This window comes from Macaca thibetana, chromosome 9, assembly GCF_024542745.1.
Source record: "Macaca thibetana thibetana isolate TM-01 chromosome 9, ASM2454274v1, whole genome shotgun sequence".
NCBI classification, from domain to species: Eukaryota; Metazoa; Chordata; class Mammalia; order Primates; family Cercopithecidae; genus Macaca; species Macaca thibetana.
In genome coordinates, this window is record NC_065586.1 from 13,356,419 (window position 1) to 13,375,790 (window position 19,372).

At 44.4% G+C, this 19,372-nt stretch overlaps 3 protein-coding genes across 18 annotated transcripts in view; 1 reads left to right on the top strand and 2 right to left on the bottom strand.

The window, feature by feature from the left end:
* PRPF18 (pre-mRNA processing factor 18) overlaps positions 1-19,372 on the top strand; it is a 387,690-nt gene that overhangs the window by 188,987 nt on the left and 179,331 nt on the right. The window lies entirely within an intron of this gene.
* Positions 1-19,372, bottom strand: part of PHYH (phytanoyl-CoA 2-hydroxylase) — a 1,057,918-nt gene that overhangs the window by 153,601 nt on the left and 884,945 nt on the right. The gene's annotated exons all lie outside the window — the stretch shown is intronic.
* BEND7 (BEN domain containing 7) overlaps positions 4,897-19,372 on the bottom strand; it is an 89,160-nt gene continuing 74,684 nt past the window's right edge. For 7 of the 16 annotated variants that reach the window (XM_050803224.1, XM_050803236.1, XM_050803232.1 and 4 more), the window contains 3 exons: positions 15,606-15,725; positions 11,100-11,153; positions 4,897-7,223 (listed from right to left, as the gene is read on the bottom strand). In XM_050803224.1, the coding sequence (XP_050659181.1) occupies positions 7,162-7,223; positions 11,100-11,153; positions 15,606-15,725 (236 nt within the window). In that variant the 3' untranslated portion in view covers positions 4,897-7,161. The other 9 variants (XM_050803227.1, XM_050803233.1, XM_050803242.1 and 6 more) reach the window with 8 other exon arrangements.

The following is a 19,372-nucleotide window of genomic DNA, read 5'->3' on the forward strand; positions in this document are numbered from 1 at the left end:
AAAAAAAAAGAAAGAAAGAAAGAAATAGGAGTCTCACTATGCTGCTCAGGCTGGTCTTGAACTCCTGGCCTGAAGCAGTCCTCCTACTTTGGCCTCTCAAGGCACTGCAATTAGAGGCTTGAGCCACTGCGCTCAGCCACTCTCTCACATTTCTTAAAGCATTTTTTTTTTGGGGGGGGGTTTCTCCTGCTGATTTGGTTTGGCTCTGTGTCCCCACTCAAATCTCATTTTGAATTGTAATTCCCACGTGTCAAGGGAGGGACCTGATGGGAGGTGGTTGGATCATGGGGGTGGTTTCCCCCAGCTGTTCTCGTGATAGTGAGTTCTCACGAGATCTGATGGTTTTCTGTTTCCTGTCACCTTGTGAAGAAGGTGCTTGCTGCTTCTTCACCTTTTGCCATGACTGTACGTTTCCTGAGGCCTCCCCAGCCACGTGGAACTGTGAGTGAATGAAACCTCTTTCCTTTATAAATTACCCAGTCTCGGGTATTTCTTTATAGCAGTGTGAAAAATGGACAAACACACCTGCATTCAATCTTTCCAATGGCTTCGACTAATTTCGCCAGCTTCCACCTCCTCCTCATTCCTACCCCCAGAGTCACTGGGTACTTTCCAATCGAAAGTTGTCTCTTGGTCTTTGAGAGTGTTCACTTTCTTTCTTTTCTTTTCTTTTCTTTTGAGACGGAGTCTCACTCTCGCCCAGGCTGGAGTGCAATGGCGCCATCTCAGCTCACTGCAACGTCTGCCGCTCAGGTTCAAGCAATTCTTCTGCCTCAGCCTCCCGAGTAGCTGGGATTACAGGCACCTGCCACTGCGCCTGGCTAATTTTTTTTAGTTTGAGTAGAGACGGGGTTTCACTATCTTGGCCAGGCTGTCCTTGAACTCCTGATCTTGTGATCCCCCTGCCTCAGTCTCCCAAAGTGCTGGGATTACAGGCGTGAGCCACCACGCCCGGCCAGAGAGTGTTCACTTGCTAAAGTTGTATGCTATCATAATGACAGGGTCATAGTGCATGCAGGCTTCCGGCTAGCAGTCAGTGTCCAGCCAGTGTCCGGGAGTCAGTCGGACATTTAAAATAAGTCCACTGTGCCATGACTAGTGAACCGATCCCACAGGGGCAAGGCATGGGAGGAACGGGCTGTGGTTAATGTTGCCAGGCAACATTAATGGGGGCAGATAGGAAGGACAAACGCACTGGAACACCGCATGGTATGACGATAGAAACAAACACAAAATCTTAACAAAAGTCAAAGCTGCCTGTGGCTATCGGTCGGTGTTTTAGGAAGCATCAGTGAGAGGCAGGAGGGGGAGAAGGTGGTATAGTTTCACACTAGTGAAATATTTCCCAGAAGGACAGAGCACCGTTACCGTGTGTGTCACCAGAGGCGGACGGGGTTAGCCTGGGTGTTGTTAATTGAGTCACTTCTGATGTTCTCTGTCCAGTTGTTAGAAATACATCATTTTTGGAGGGTATTTAATTTGATAATACACAGAGTAAGTGTCCTCTATTTTAATGTATTCTCTTTCTCCCTGCATTGCTAGGGTATAGCAGAAAATAGTTTTTCTAACTGAACATGCAAGTGGGCCACCACTTCAGTGAAACAACCCAGGATGCTTAATTTCCCGTGTAAAATTGTTTTTCACTCCATGTTTGCGGGGAGGGTGCTTCATGTTTTGAATGTCTTAGCACCATGTTGGAGGATACGCACAAAAGGAAGTCTAGACAGCTGGTTTCCGACCACTCCTCCCTTGATCATGCTTGTATCAGCTTCACTTTTGGAAAGCATTTGAAAGGAATGATAAAGTAGCTCAGTTTCAAAGTTTAGGTTTAAAATGTCTTTCCATGTTTCAGTGAACAGTCCAAAATGGCCAAAAATAAAACAATTAAAAAGGCCATTAACTATCAGGTCTGTTTGGAATATCAATGTGTGTAAAACATGTGGGGCACTCCACGCTCCATTTCTAGAATGTTCTTTTTTTTTTTTTTTTTTTTTTGAGATGGAGTCTCACTCTGTTGTCCAGGCTGGAGTGCAGTGGCGTGATTTTGGCTCACTGCAACCTCTGCCTCCCGCGTTCAAGCAATTTTCCTGCCTCAGTGTCCTGAATAGCTGGGATTACAGGCGCCCGCCACCATGCCTGGCTAATTTTGTATTTTTAGTAGAGACAGGGTTTCACCATGTTGGTAAGGCTAGTCTCGAACTCCTGACCTTGTGAACCGCCCACCTCAGCCTCCCAAAGTGCTGGCAATTACAAGTGTGAGCCACAGTGCCCGGCCAGAATATTCTGGTTTTTTTTTTTTTTTTTTTTTTTTTTTTTTTTACTGTGATTCATTTAAACATTCTTTTTAATTTCACCGATAACAAAATAGAAATAAACAAATATGTATATACACACATATCTGTATATATTACTTTAGGGGGGATAATCAATTTCATGCGTTTGAGGTTACAAAACATAACAAGAGTTGATCTGTGTAAATTCATGTTGCTTTGAATCACTAATGTTTATTAAATTCTCATGGAGCACAATGTGCATCTCTTTGGTCGATCTATTGACACAATTTCTACAATTATGAAGAGCGGTGAAGGGGCGGTATTAGGGGAAAAGGCATGTCCACGTGATCTAAGACATGGGATATAGGGGAAAGGAGAGCGCTGTAAAAGGCTCCTGATCCATCCCATGATACGGCCACTGTCCAGCAGGCCTGACCTTCCCCTCAATCTTGGGTTCTGGGATAAAGGCTCTGGGTTTGGGCTGTTGGGAGAAGGGGAGTCACTTCGGGTAACTGGCAGCACTGGGAGGCCAGGACTCACTGTAGTCAGAACGACTCGGTTGCGTGTTCATGGAAACCTCAGGTCCAACTTTAACCAGTCCGCTCTTGCTGGGCAAAGAGGAGAGAGGGCATCCTGAACATGTTTTCACCAGGGCCTGAAATCTTAACAGCCTGACATCACAAGGCTTAGATTCCAGTGGAAAGATGGGTGATAAACACACACAGAAATAAGCAAGATAATTTCAGCAAGAGGCAAGCGACGTGAAGGGTCAGAGACCGTGACTTGATTGAGCCTGGCTTGGGAAAGTTGCGAATCCTTCTAGGATGATGAAGTGTAGCTGAGACCTGAGTTATGAGGAATGAATGGTGCTTGAAATCCTGGCTGGTTTGGGAGAAAGCTCCTGTTTCAGCTCTCTCTCTGGTAAGATTGTTCAGGAGCACAAGGTGCTGCTCCTCTCAGGGTTCCGCCATCTGTCCGTTTTCTTGTGACATTGTCTGAGGCGAGTTCTGCAAGACTAGGGACTTTGGGTCACCGCTGCACTCCCACCCGGCAGAACAGTGCAGAGCCCACCACAAGTACCAGTGGAATGAATGAATGAATGAATGAATGGAGTAACTCACCTGTCTCCTCCAAATCGTCACACCTTGTGTTCCTTATCTTAGTGACACCCACCCTGGTTCCCCAGCCAGAAACCTGGTGTCAGCTTTGTCACATTCTCCCTCCTCTGGGCTGATTCTTTCTCAGGCGTGACTTTGTGGGTTCATGGGATCCCGTGTCTTCGGCCCGCCCCCTCCTGCGAATGCTCCCTGCTTCAGCCAGGCGGATCGACCTAAGACAGGACTCCCATCAAGACCTTTCCCTTCAGATGCTCCGCGGCTGCCCACGTCGTCCCAGCCCCTCGGGATGGTGCAAGCCTGGCACAGTTTAGTGCCAGGACGTGCCCCTGCCTCCCCTCTCGCCCTCTTTTCTCTTTTATCCCCAAACCGGTTGCCCTAAACACCCACAGTGTCTGCCCAGTTGGTGTTCAGTAAAATGGTGCAGCTGAACTCGGGTGCTGCTGGGAAATGAGCCAGCTGTGTCCTCAGATCCTTGGGGAGGGGGGTTTGGGGGGTGGAGGATAGGAGCGGTGACAACTGAGGCAGGTGTGCAAGCGTCTTCCAGGGGAGCCTCCTGTGGCGAAATGGGGTCCCCTGGCCATTGGGTTAGAGAGGTCTTCGGGCTGTTCTGCCAGGATACCTACAAAGCACTCATCCCTGCCAGCCCTGTGGGATCAAGGGCATCCCAGAGGCCTTGGGCCAAAAGATATGATGTGGGGGCCTGACACAAGGGACCCCAGGAAGCTGGGGGCATCAGGGCGGAGGCGAGGACTGGAGCCTGACTCCAGCTTCAGAGCAGCGTGGACGCCTGCAAGACGCAGGGGCTGGAGTCCACATGTTTTTGCAACAGCTCTCCCTGAGGCTCCCTGCCCAGGTGCGCGTGCCTTCCTAGGCAGCAGCTCCTGCCTCTACTCGCCCGCCTCTCCTCACAGCTGTCCCAGGCCCCTCTAAAAGCAGGCACCCAGAGTCAAGACTCTGAATTGAACCTCTGATGGAGCTGGATTCCAGCCCGCGGGTGAGGCCCGCTCAGAGCAGGGGGCGGAGCACGCCCGCGGGAGGCGGCGGGGGTAGGTGCCCGGCGAGGAGTGGCGCCCCCCTGTGTTCAAAGAGGGGAAACGAACGATTCTGCAGCTGCAGCCGCTCTGCATCGGAGGAGATTGATTTGTCCGTGTGATGTGTTGTTTCCATAGAAGCAGGGCTTAACCTTTTAAGTGAAGATTATAAAGCTACCTAATTCATTTAAAATTAGGCTTCAAGCATCTCAGTACTTAACGCTCAAGTGCTTCTGTGGGACTTGCTGTAGCCATTGATCTAACAGCCAGACACTGCCTTTCCAGCGTCTGAAGGCTTTCACTCTGGCAGCAATCTAGGTGATTTCTTTATTTTTTAAAATTAACTTCATCAGGAGATATAACTTCTGTGGGAGATCATCAGAGTATTAATAATACCTTTTAATTAATGAACAGCACTGACTTCTCTTCATAAACACAGGAAGACCGGCACACAGGCAAGATCAGCACGCATGCTCAATTAAAGTAATTTATTGTATTCTTCCAGATCAGACATAAAGAGCATCTTGGGAACTGATATCACAAGACAATGTTATACACCATTTTCACAACCAGGCTTGCATTGAATTCTTTTTTAAAGAACATAGTAATTTAAAAAAATCTAAATATTTACATATTAATAAAACATATATACAGAAGATTGAGATGTTATCCATAGATATGGATTTTTTTTTTTTTTGCTAAGAAAGCCTATAAAAAGGATTTCTGAATAAAGTCTGAACAGTAGTCACAGTAAGTAAACACAATTTTAATTTACAAAATATGATTTTACTGTTGCAGTTTTGATACGTATTTCCAATGTGTGGATCCATTCATTGCACATATCTTTGGGTTGAACAAGCCCCACCCATCCTCAAGTGCTGAATACTCCAAGCCGTGGCCCTCCCTTGGAAGGCAGTGCTTCCGAAGGCTCCCAGCGAATCTCTAACAGACCACATTTGGAAGTTAGCGTTTCTGCCTTTACCAGCAACATACTCATCCTAACAGAGCGAAAGGTCACTAATTAATCTTTTCCCTTCCCTTGGGTAATAGTTCGTTGTGGGAGGCACAGGACAGATTTTAAAACCCATGGTGCAAAGAACACAAGAGCCGCAGTTCGCAGTACATCAGACCACTTGATAAAACAAAGGGGCTGTTTTCAGGAAAGGGATTACTTACGGGCCAGAAGTGGAAAAAGGCTAACGAAAAGGTATGATGGAAATAATTTCTCCAGACCTTCCTTGTAGCTCCGCAAAAAAAGAAAAAGAAACCACACATATACGAGATGTAACTTGTCTAGTAGTTAGACTGACTCCACAAGCCACACTTAAAGCCAGCTTTTTGTCACAGTGCAGGGATGCCTTCTCTCATCTTTGATGACTGGCTGGTCTTTGGTGGAACAGGGATTTTTCCCAGAGCCCCCCTCCTATCTCTAGGTTTAGTGTTTCAGTGTGATGTGACAGGAGTACCTTGGACAGGGTAGTCAGGAAATTTGGGTTCTAGGCAGGGCCCTGGCCACAGAGGGGTTAACAGGCTCTGGGCAACCGCTTACCCTCATTCATCCTCAGTTTCCTCACCGGCAGAATGAGGGGTGGGACTGAATAGCCTCTACAGTAACTTTTAGCTCTTAACATTCTGTGCTTTGCTAAATCCAGGGCTAGGGGAAGGCATTGGAACTGCTGGTGGACAGGTGTGAACCCCGAGTTTGGTCATCTGTAGTCAAAATTGGTTTCATGCCAATTTTTGGCCTTTGGATCAAGTGGCAAAGATTCAATGCAATTTGCTTTATACAATAAATGAAGTGTAGATGCAGTGTTTCTAAATAACATAGTGTTTTAAATTCACCATCTTATTAGAGAAAGAAATCTGGAGGTAAATATTTCTATAAAACAAATACCTTCATGGCAATATATCTTTTTAAAATAAATCTAGATTTTCATATATTAGTTTTATATAAAGCAGAGGGCAACTATACTAGGAACCAGATAAACGATATAATATTAAGTACATTTTTAGCCAGTTGCCACATGGTGCCAAAACCCTGTACCTCTCAGTTAAGACCATCTGTTAAAATGGCTGTTAGGTATCATGTAGATAAATGATTGATTTTCTCACCTTTTAATTAGTTATTTTGTCATTGTGTTGACGCAACTTAGGTGAAAGGTTTTTCTTTCCTAAGAACTCATAGGTCATTGGCACTTACTCAGTTACAAATGGCTATTTGGGGGGTACCGATGTCATGAATGATTTCATCTAATAGGTCAGAGCTATCCTGTCTCCCAAAACAGCTTTTTCATCTTCTAAGACGATGAAGGTCTAATTAATTTTGGCCTTCACAACTGCTCTCTCAGCACTGGAAAGAGCCATGCTCCTTTATAGTTGCATCTAAGCAGTTTACATTAAAATAAATACGTTTCACAGCTCTATATTCACACTGAGGTTTTGAATGAAAACAGGGAAGAGAGAACCACTTCTTTATAATGGACAATGAACTAACTGAATCAAATGCTGGACTTTTAAAGGGTAACAAATCAACCCTAAAAGTGATTTTAAAAATCTTATACCAGATTGGAGGCTTGGTTATCACACATTACAAAGAAAGTATATGAAACTATTCAAACATGACAGGTAAACTTCACAGAACACCCACACTTTGCAGGCACCTGAAATGCTACGTGGATCTTTGTGGAAATTCAAACGGAAGTTACATATGCCACTGAACAATGTCACTAAAATCAAAGTCTAGGCAGTGAAACCTGGTTCTGTATCCTCCGTGTTTTCTCTCCTGGTGTCAAATATATTACCTACAACAGAGACAAGAAAATGAAGGCGGAGAGCCACTTCTTTAAGGAAGAGTTGTACATGTTTCTGTGACATGGCTGGAGGTGGGTGTTCCGGACGAGTAAAGAATTTACTGGGGAGGTGTCTGTGTTTCACAGTTAAGTTGCTAAGTTTTTAGCCAAGGCTTTAGTTGTCCTCCATGAGCAATTGTAGAAATCTGAAATTTGTAATGATTTTTTATGAGAAAGGCCATGAATGTGTATTACCATTAGAGTATATCCACACATTGACCAGTCATAGAAAATGGCCCAAAAGATAATTTACCTGCAAAACAGAATATCATGCAGCTATTAAAAGAATGCATATGAAGATTTGCCATACAGTGGGAAAATGCTTGTTAGGTAAAAATTAAAAAAAAAAACATAGTAGGAAACAAAATTTTACATGTTTGATCTCCACCGTATAGATAAATAAAATGGAGAACCATTTGAGAAAAATCATCTAATAATGGTTGTCTGTGGGTGGTAAAAGCAATTGAAATGTTCTTCCTTACACTTTTGTTTATTTAAAAGAAAAGTATGTAAAATGCCAATTTATGACAATTGCTAAGTCTAGATGAACATCCCCATTTCAAATTTGGAAGCTCCATTTTAAATTTTAGAAAGCACTGTTTTGATTTCACTTTCTCTATACTTTTTTTTTTTTTTTAATGCAAACTGTCCCCAGCTCCTGGGTGGCTTTTCTTGAGCCCCAGGCCCTCTCCACACTTCTGCGCTGTAGCATTTATGTAATTCCTTCTGCCTCTCACACTAGTCTGAGGGCATTTTATACCAGCATCCAACACAGGGCTGATTCTTGGTAGTTGCTCAAAAAGGATTAGTGAATAGGGTTAAGGGAAAATAAAATGGATGCATTATAGAGGGTGAATCCATTTCTGTTAAAACCTGATGAATAGAAGGTTGCTTAAATGTAATGCATCCAAACAAATGTCATTTGACCTGCCTGTAACCCTACCCTAGTCACTTCTGGTTCATAGAAACACTTAAGGATTTACACCCCTTTCCCTGCCCTTGCCCCAAACACACAAGTTTGGAAGGAAGAAAAAAGACCTTAAAAAAGTAATAAAAGCATTGCTGAATCTTTAAAAAGAACTCATGGTTGCTAGCTCAGATAAATGGGATCGTGAGAGTCTGTATCAGAGCCGTTGGTCGATCCTGTGGTTTTGACCAGTGAGGCTCAAGTTCAAGGATGAAACCACATGTGCAAGAAAGGTGGAGTTCTTAAAGCGCACATGTGAGGAGGGCTGTTAGGAGCAGCACTGCATTCAAAGAAGCCAACCAGAATGGGATTTTACTCTGGAGGCAATCAAGAGACATGCTATCAAGGTGAATATCAACATTACTTAATGTTATTACTGCAAAATTTGAGCACCAATCTGATACTTCTTTTCCTCTTTATTTTTATTTTTATTTTTTGAGACGGAGTCTCGCTCTGTCACCCAGGCTGGAGTGCAGTGGCGTGATCTCAGCTCACTGCACGTTCCACCTCCCGGGTTCACGCCATTCTCCTGCCTCAACCTCCAGAGTAGCTGGGACCACAGGCTCCCGCCACCTCGCCTGGCTAATTTTTTGTATATTTTTTAGTAGAGACGGGGTTCCACCGTGTTAGTTAGGAGGGTCTCGATCTCCTGACCTCGTGATCCACCCACCTCGGCCTTCCAAAGTGCTGGGATTACAGGCGTGAGCCACCGCGCCCGGCCTCTTTTCTAAATGATAAACGTTTTTATTTATCATGCTGCTTAGCGATTTGTATCAAATATCTATCAACAGTTTAGTGAAAAGACCTGCAGGTGTGTGATACTATTTTCTTCATTATGACCTCAGAGCCTTGGGTAAAGTTTGAGAATAGACTGGAAGGAATGAGTTTCAGCTGCAGTGAACCGGGCTGACGGACGACGAACATTGTAATTGTGAAGACTGAGACAGTGAAGAGGACTCCTAAAGGGATTAGCACATCCATCATCTCTTAGGATCTTTAGGAAACATGCAGAGGAAAGCTGGCTTTGGCTTAGGTGTGAGAAAGCTATACAGTATCATGGCTGGGAGTCGAGGGACCTGGGTTCCCACCAGGCCGTCAACCAGCTGTGAGGCTGTGGGAAAGCCACTTAATGTTTCTGGGCCTCAGGCTTTTTTTCCTGTAAAATAAAAGGACTGGATAAAAAGAAGGGATTGGACTAGAGGATCTCTCAAGTTCCTTCTCATTCTCAGATTCCTTGACATTTTTTTCAGTTCCATGAGACTCTCCTAGCACCCTGTGGGCTCAGTTTTCTCACTGGAAAGGTATCTCCAACTTCAGATAGGAAAATACAAAGGCATTCCATACTCACCACTTGGAGGTGAATATAAACTTCAAGGGGAGTGGTTTTCAAATAATAAAAGCTCACTGTGTCACATGACGCAGGAGGACAGGCAGTGGAGATGCCCTGGGTGGGAGGGCACTTGGGAAGCACAGCTAGAAAGGCATGGTGCTACCCTGAAGGGCCTTTTGAAGGCTAGGTCTATTATGATTAGGATTTCATGGATCTGCTGGGACTGGCCCGGGTGATAAGAATGAGGCTGATAAGAGTGCCCTGATAGTCAGAGAATGACAAATTGGGAAGGAACAACAGAGATCACGTCTTTCAATTCTCTTAATTCACAAATGTGAAAACACAGCCAAATAAGAGAAATCCCTTTTATATAATGACTCTACATGGGAAGAACTTGATGTAGGCAGGTCTTTTTGCACTATGTAGCTCATTTCATTTATCTGTCCATGGATCTGGTGCTTAGCTATTCAGTGGCAGAGAAAGCAATGTGTCACTTACACCGCTCAATTTTCCTGTTGCTCTGAAGCTCTGAAGTTCACTAGCACAGACCCATCCTACACCTGTGAACGTGGCTTTCCTTGCCATTTTGGGATACGTGCTGTCAATGAATACATGGCCTAGTCTAGTTCCTACACAGCCTAGAGACTCCACTAATGTTTGCTGAATTTAATGAACACAGACCACCCCAAATCTAGAGGAAAAAACATTCGGTTGAGCTTTTTCAGTAAGGGGGTTTTTGGGTGTGCCTGGGTTTTGTGGGCAGAGAATCTTCAGGTATCCTTTGGAGGGCAGTCAGTAGAGTCCTGTGACCAATGGAGGGGATAAATTGTTTTCCACAAGGCTCATTGATCAGACACCCGCCCCTCTGGCTCTCAGATATGAACCTATACACAGGTAGGAAGCCAGGGTCAGAAGCATTACTTGAGAGTCAAATAATATGAAGTTAGAATTATGTCTATGGCTCAACACAACAGTGTGCAGCAAATGCTTCCATGGAAGGGGGCCTTCAGCTGATCTGCTCCTGGCGTTAGGAACGTGCCACTCACGCCGGATGGCTGGGCTTGTTCAAATCGCTCAGTTAAAACACAGTGTTCATTGGGTGTCCACTGACTGACTGATTGCTCAAGGCTCCAAGGCCTTTTGGAGGAGGTGGGAGAGGACAGCCTAACCATGAATTTGATCACACAAAATTAGTGGTTCCCGTTTTAAAGTGAAATTCATTTCATGTTAAAAATAGTTTGTAATGTCCAAAGGTTTGGGGAGGCAAAATGTTGTGATACTTAGTTCTTAGGATTTGCTCTTCTGAGATGCTTATGAAAATAAGAGTATGAGAAAAATGGTTTTCTATTCAATGTGAAAAACATCGCTGAGCGCGGGGCCTTGAGCAGCTCCAATGACCAGGGCCTGGATCCCCTGCAGAAACAGTTTGCTCAAGTGTCTGCATGTCTAATGTCACAATCATTCTCAATGCAGATGTTTTTGTGGGCTGTATTTCCAGGGGGTGATGAAAATGTAAATGCATTTTATTTACCTGTTGGTGGTAGAGAAATGCCATCCAGTCTTTCATCACTGTCCGTGATCTCTGCTGGTTACAAATATAAAACACAAATCTCATTAGTTTCAGGGAGCACATCCATTCTACTGAAAACAGTGATGTAATCTTAAAAACTCGAGTATGCATAAGTTTTCACCATTCTTTTCCCTTTTCAGCTATCATTGGTTCATATTACAGATGTTAATATCGTCATTTGAGTATTTTTTGATGATAGTGATCTAAAACCAACTTTCCCGTATTAAAAATTTTAAAAATCTTACCAGCCTCATTCTATTGATCACTGATGATTTCTGTTTATTTTCACTTATTTACAGAGGCTTAAATATCGAACCAGCATGGGGGGTGAATTGTTGAAATAGGGTCATCAGGGGAACGTGTCAGTGAATTCCTGCTGCAGAATTGCACTTGGCATCGCCAGAACTACTCTTGGGGGGCAGCTTAGGAAATCCTGAGAATGAACCTTTCTTTGGAGATGACTGATGCAGATCCTAGAGCTGCCAATCTAACTCTGGCACCAACGTGGTCATGAAGAAGGTATAGGCGTTGCTTCAGAAGATTCTCCATTGCTACGTTTTAAAATGCAAACCTTTGCTCGTCTCTGATAAATGTATCCATCTCCTTGGGAGTTTTCCAAAGGTAGATCCTTCAGTCACAAAAAACCTTCTGTTAAATGCAAAAAAAAAGGTGCTCATATGTCTCTTGGTAAGGGATGGGTTTGTTAGTTTCCCGTAACACGTGGGGATGGGAAAACATCACATTATGGCCCCTGGGATAGTTTTGGTGGTGCCCTCCGTGGCCCAGGGCCTGTGGTCCCCATAGGAAGGCCCCTGCTGACTGCATAATGTGTGTGGGCAGCCCTTGTGAGGCTGTTGAATGAGGTCAGCCTTGGCACCACGCTGTAACACTGAGTCGGTAGAAGCCTAAACTAGTACTATGTACTTGTTTTTATTGTTGCTTTAAACATAATCAGGGCTTAGCTATGGCTAGAAACATTGTAAGGCTCCCCCATCTCCTTCATCCTCCAGCATCTTGTCCTCAGATGAACACTCACTGGCATTAGTGAAAGACGCCTTGTCTGCTGACCTGCTAGATCCACCACAAACAGCAATCACTGAGAAGGGACGAGATATGCAAGACCAATCTAGGTTGGGGAAGACTAGCAACCACTAAAATGATGTTGTAGATGAATATTTAATAACATAAAAATATTCAGTCAAACCATGGGATACATGGTCTGATTAAAATTCTGGAAACAGGTTTAGAGAAAAAAGACAGCACATGCTAAATGTGAACTGTGTTTCCCTCTGGATGAAAGGCTTTAGGTATTTTCAATTTTGTTCTATGGCTTTTAGAAATTATTTTACATATGAAAAATAACGAACATATGTTATGTTTATATTTAGAAGACATTATTTTCTTCTAATTGGTTTGAGTGAGTTGGAATAGACAGATGGTCTTCATGGTAGTTCTCTCATTGCCTAGGATTTTAAAAATCCTTCAATAATAATAACGATGATAATCTCCAGCATTTATTAAATGCTCACTGGGCACCTGACATGCAATGTGTCAGTGAACCCGTGGGAAACTCTACAAGGTGGGTCTGTTGTTCTGCCCATCTGAACAAACGAGGAAAGTGAGACAGAGGTTAGGAAGCTCACTCCAGGTAACACAGCTAGTAAGTAACAATGCCCAGGACATGAAGCAGGTTAATGTCTGGGCTATTCATCTCTTTGCTATTAATAGTCCAAACATACCATAAGCATCATTATGAGCTAATTTCTTAAATCTTCTAGTTCTAGTTCATTTTATATTTTAGCAACTTTCTTTACATCTATAATTGCTTTTCATTTAGTTATAACAAGGTCAGTTCTGGGTATAAACTGATCTTCCTTTTGTAATTCGGCTATCCTCCCTTTGAAAAACAGGCCTATGCAATTATGTGCTTTAGTAAGAACAGAACACATATAACCAAAAAATATATAGATGATTATATATAAATCAGAACATGCTAGTTGCATGAATAGGGGCTGAGAGTCAAGGATGAAGACACTGTTGTGTTACTCAAATTTAATTATAACATCTATCTGCAACAACAAGCTCACACTCTTTCTTCCCCGGTGACAATCAAGTTGGTAAATTTGGAAAACATTGAGCAAGTCCAATAAACATTTAACAGCAGTGGCATCTTTACTCTGAGATCTAACACGATATATTGTGATTTCAGCTCTGAGAAAATCATGTAATGAAAATGATAAAAATGCACACCAGGAAAGGAATCACTGGAGTTACAGAATAAAAATTATCTCATGTGACGACAGCCCCAAATGAATTTCTATCTGGATTTGCATAACGGCCTTTCAAATCTGTGTGGGGCATTTCTTTTTTTTCTAGAGGCAGTGCAGGCTTCCTTCAGCGGTAGCCAATTAGCTTGTGGAGTCAGAGTCTCTACCTCATTCCAGGAATGGAGCCAGATATGATAAATAAGGTTGAAGTTGTGCAATCTCTATGCGACACTGTTTGTATTATCATTTAGACTGAAAATTATCAAGACAAAAAGCGTGAGAGCGGGTAATATTATTGATCCAGACCCCTCAGTTCCTACTGGCATCATGGAAGGAAATACAAGTGGCTCTAGTTTCGATTTGCTGGAGCCCCACTTCTGTGCCCTAGAGGAGAATGATGTGGAACAGGATTTGACAAAATGGGAAGACAAAACTGCATTTGGCAGGTCATTGCTGCTGTGCTATCATTTGGGTCTGCTTGTCAGGGTTGGTTTTATCTTACAGCCACTTTCTACTTCTCAGTTGCTAGTAGAACCTGCTAGGAACGCAGAAGAGAAGGGCCAAGGGAGCCAATCATAAGTATCTGGGCAGATCATCTAAGCCAGTGGTCAAAAGTTACAATGTCCGACATCAAATATTCTGATGCCTAAGGGGCAGGAACGGGCAAGTGAGTGGAGGCTCCTCGAGGAGGGGAGGGGTGGGGAGCAGGATGTGGCTTGGGCCTCATCCTGTAGAAGTGGGCAAACCTGGGGGGAAAATGGGCGTTTGTGATATGAATTATCAACAGAAATGAGGCATGGTTAGGGGATGTGTTCCCTGTCCAGTCTGCTTGTGGGAAAGAGAAGAGGGATGTGGCGGCACATCTCTACTGGCTGCGTGTCTGCTTGCTGGTGGGACAAGGGAAGGGAAGAGAGACCAGAGCTCATAATAATCGGTCTCAGCATCTGACGATAGAAGGAAAAGAAGGTGTGTTTATGTCTAAAATGTGCAGCATAGGGAAGGCACCAGAACGCCATTTAAACTGTGTTTCTTAGTCACATGATCCACTGCCAGCAAGGCCTTTCTGGGTCCCTGAGAGAAGCCTTCTACAGAATTTCCCCACTTTTTTTTTTTTTTTTTTTTTTTAAAGAAACAGGGTCTCGCTCTGTCACCCAGACTGCAGTGCAGTGGCCAATCACAGCTCACTGCAGCCTCAAACTCCTGGGCTCAAGTGATCCTCCTATCTTAGCCTCCAAGATGGACAACAGGTGCGTGCCATCTTGCCTGGCTAATTTTTAAGGTTTGTTTTTGTGTGTGTGTGTGTGTGTGTGTGTGTGTGTGTGTGTGTGTGTGTGTAGCTAGGGTCTCCACAAAACATCTGGAGATGTTGCCCAGGCTGGTCTGGAACTCCTGGGCTCAAGCAATCCTCCTGCCTCAGCCTCCCAACTATTTTTAGTTTTTCTGGAACCTCCATACTGCTTTCCATAATGGCTACACTAACATATATGAAATTAAAAAATCTTATCTAGAGATGTGTGGCCTCCTAAAGACAGTTACTCTTATTTGATGGGAGAAAGCTGACTACCCAGGGATTCTTCACTAGGAAATTGGCCCCCACCGTCACCTTGGGGAAGCAGAGACTTCAATGACCAAATCTGAACAGGTGTAATTCTCCTGGTGCTCACTTTTCCTGGAGGAATAATCCCAGAATCTCCAAGCCCAGAATTTAAAACCCACACACACAACCCATGCATGCATGCGTGTGCACACACATCCCCCACTCAAAATCCCTTTTACTTGATGTGGTGTTGCTGGTAGAAGAGTTTTTTTTTTTCTTCTTTTTTTTAACCTTAAGCAACTTGTACTTTCATAAAGTCATGCAGATCCAAACAAATAAAAATCAACAGGTAAACAGAAGCAAACCATCAAAGAGACCCAGTTTTCATATATAAGAGCATTAGACCACAAATGAGATTAGCAGTCTTTTTCACTTGTACTCTTCAAAGCAAGTGGCCTGACATAATTTTTACTATTTAGTCCGAAGGTAAGTTTCAAAATTCACTCTAATAAGACTTTAAGAGAGCAAATCACAGCAGATTATACACAGTCTCTCCTTCAAAAGACAAGACGCTGAAATAACCTAGAGGCAAGTATTGTACTTTATAAAGTCTAAGAATTCCTAAGTGCTTCTCCAGTTATTTTTTCTGCACCTTAGTCATACCTGAGCCTCTTTTTAACCTTCTTCTGGCCAGTTTAATTTGATCCTGTAGAATCTGTACCCAGTCTCTTGGGCCAGGAAGCTTATCCACATGGTGAGCTGTACAATACTTTTCTGTGAAGACTGAAAGAAAATGTAAAATCTTGTTGAATACCTTAAGTAACGTATGCAGATCTGAAACAGATACATATTCTACAAAGGAAAAAAAGTGTATTTCTTTTTTTTTTTTTTTTTTTTTTTTTTGAGGCAGAGTTTCACTCTTGTTGCCCAGGCTGGAGTGCAATGGCACGATCTCAGCTCACCGCAACCTCCGCCTCCCAGGTTCAAGCAATTCTCCTGCCTCAGCCTCCCTAGTAGCTGGGATTATAGGCATGTGCCACCAGGCCCAGCTAATTTTGTATTTTTAGTAGAGACGCGGTTTCTCCATGTTGGTCAGGCTGGTCTCAAACTTCTGACCTCAGGTGATCCGCCTGCCTTGGCCTCCCAAAGTGCTGGGATTACAGGCATGAGCCACTGCGCCTGGTCTAAAAAAAAGTGTATTTCTAAAGGACGTCAGTTCTGTATCTTCAGTATCTGGATTATATTTCTTTGGCAGAGATGGAGATTGACAGGTCCTGGCTAGGTCCAGTGCACTGTGCTTCAAAATGAAACTGGCGATACTCACTAAGTAGTCTGCATGGAAGCTGCTCTTCCTACTGGCTCCACATCCATCTGTATGTATCTTATAGGCAGAGAAGAAAATGCTCCCTAAGGGTCTACTGACCTTATGGCAAGGTTTTGCAAATATATTAAAAGAGTTCAGTTTTTTGTTGTCAATTCAAAATTGAATGCAAAATTAACACGAAAAGATGGTCTCTCTCCTGGTGATTTCTACCAACTCAGTCAGTACTCAAATAATAATGCAGTTGGTGTCGTGATGAAAGTTCCAGTTCTACTTCAAGTCAACCCCTTGCACATCACATGAGCGCCCAGGAAAGAACTACCCGATTAAGCACAAAGGGAACTAAGAAGAACCCCAAGGCAGGACACAAGGCAGGCGGGACAGTGATGGTGGGAGGGCTGTGCACAGTGTGTGGCCGCACACGTGGCGCTGGGGTTGACGTTTCCGCCTCACACTCACTCCTGAGCACTTTGAAACTCATCTTTTCAACCTGTCCTTCGTAAGGTCAAGATCTGGTAGGCCATGACATCCCATTGCCTCCTTGGTATTTAAAATATTGGTAATTTCGATATTTTGAAAGGTTTCTCTTAAAAAAAAAGACAAAAAGAAAATATTGACAGATTCAGCTACGGAAAAAGGTAAAATTTCTATTGAATGAAAAATAAGGCATTTCATCAGAATGAGAAAAGCTAGTTGTACTAAATGTGACCGAAAAGGTTCACGATCTACCGTCAGATAAAGAGCTCATTTACATAAACGAGTAACCTCGGAAGTCCCCATAGAGAAATGGGCAAAAAATATTTAACAAAAAATATTAGGAAAAATGTTCAATTAATATGTAAACCAAAGAACTGCAAAACACACTTTATACCTACTAAAATTAGAAAAACAACGTTAGAAAGCTAATACTCGATACTGATAAAACTGGCACATTCAAACATTACTGTTAGTGCAAACAGGGAAAACCCTTTGGAGAAATCAGTAGTATTTAATGGGAGACATAAAACTGTTGTGCCTTTGGACTGGTAATCTTACTCCTGGAAATTTATCCTAAGGAAATAATTTGAAAGAGAAAAGCAGCTATATGTGATCTCTACTGTCAACTACATGGCGACAATCCAATTGTGCAGGACGAGATCAATGTCAATAGCATGGTTGACACATTTCAGGGAGCCCAGAGCGAAGCAGGGAGTTCCCCTTCAGGAAGCTACTGCGAAAGCCTGAGTTAGAGACGCATCTAGGGCCTCTCAGAGAACTGCCATTGTTTGGTTCATCACATGATGCGGTAAAAAGAGAAGAAAGGCAACGTGTGTGAGCTGCAAGGACATCACAGGCTTGGTTTGGAGCATGCTGAGTTTGGGGTGTTTGTGGAGCACCCATGTGGAGATGGCAGAGACAGTCCTGGTTCCAGGACCCCCAGCAGATCCCAGAGTCTGCAGATGTTCAGGTCCCTGATATAGGCCAGGCATGGTGGGTCATGCCTGTAATTTCAACACTTTAGGAGGCTAAGGCGGGAGGGTTGCTTGAGGCCAGGAGTTTGAGACCAGCCTGGGCAACACAGTGAGACCCTGTCTCAATCAATCAATCAATCAATCAATCAATCAATCAATAATCCGGGAGTGGTGGTGCAAGCCTGTGGTTCCAGCTACTCAGGAGGCTGAGGCAGGAGGATCACTTGAGTCTAGGAGTTCGAGGCTGCAGTGAGCTATGATCACACCATTACACTCCAGCCTGGACAATCGAGTGAGACCTTAAGCAACTTGTGCAACTGTGCCCTGAGACACTGGAGCATACAACAGCAGTGGAGGGGCACCCAGCCTATTTGCATGATTTTTAATTGTTGCATTGAATTTTTTTTTTTTCCTGAATATTTTCAATCTGTAACTGGTTGAATCTGTGGATGTGGAACCTGCAGACGAGGAGGCCAAGTGTATTTAGACAGAGAAATTTAGACAGTTCAGAGAAGAGGCCAAGCTGAACACACTGGTTTAAGAGGCACAGACATACATGTGGTGGTTAAAACAGTGAGAGAGGCCGGGCATGGTGGCTCATGCCTGTAATCCCAGTACTCTGGGAGGCCAAGGTGGGTGGATCACTTGAGGTTAGGAGTTCGAGACCAGCCTGGCCAACATGGTGAAACCCCATCTTTACTAAAAATAAAAACACTGGCTGGGAATGGTGGCACGTGCCTGCAGTCCCAGCTACTCAGAAGGCAGAGTTGGAGAATCGCTTGAACCTGACAGACAGAGGTTGCAGTGAGCCGAGATCGCACCACTGTACTCTAGCCTGGGTGACAGAGCAAGACTCTGACTCAAAAACAAACAGACAAAACAGTGAGAGAGAGAGAACGTCCGCCAGAGAGAACATGGACAGTGGAAAGGGCACAGGCTGGGTTGGGAGCCCGGGGGAATGCCAGGCTGCCAAAGAGAAGGTGGAGGCAGAAGAGCACAGGAAGGGGCCCAAGCGTGGCTGGACAGGCAGGAGGGATGGGGAGAGTGGTGGGAAGGCCGGTGAGTGGTCCTAATAAAAAGGAGGGACCAGCAGGCTGCAGTGCAGAAGAGGGACAGAAGGGGTGGCTTGGTGCCCTCTGAAGGTCAGCGAGGGCCGGGGAGGGTGGTCACTCTCAGGACACCTGGCCCAGAGGGGAGGGTGGAAGAAGAGGGGAGACAGGAGGGCTGAGGGACAGGGACGTGGGTGTGGTGTGCAGGCTGAGGGAGCAGTGGTGTGGCAGGAGAGAACAGGATTCAGGGAGAAGCAGGAGATAGTCAAAGGCATGACCCTAGGGGGCTGGGGCTGATGGATCTGGAATAGAAATGGAGAGGCTGCCTCCAACAAAAGGAGGGAAACATCCTCTTCGGAACCCATAGGAAGGGAAGATGGTCGATTCAGAAGTGGTTCTAGGCTGGAGCAAACACTCCTGAGCCCTCAGTGAGCTCAGGGGTGAGGGGCTCTGGAGGATGGAGGGTGTAGAGGAGGTGTGGGATCATCTCTCAGAAGAATCAGAGAGGAAGCAGATCGCAGACAACTAATGCCGCTACCAAGCCGCAGACGGGCTACGTGGTAGGGCTATGCAGCGCGGTGAGAGTCTACAGGCTCTCCACCTCAGTCC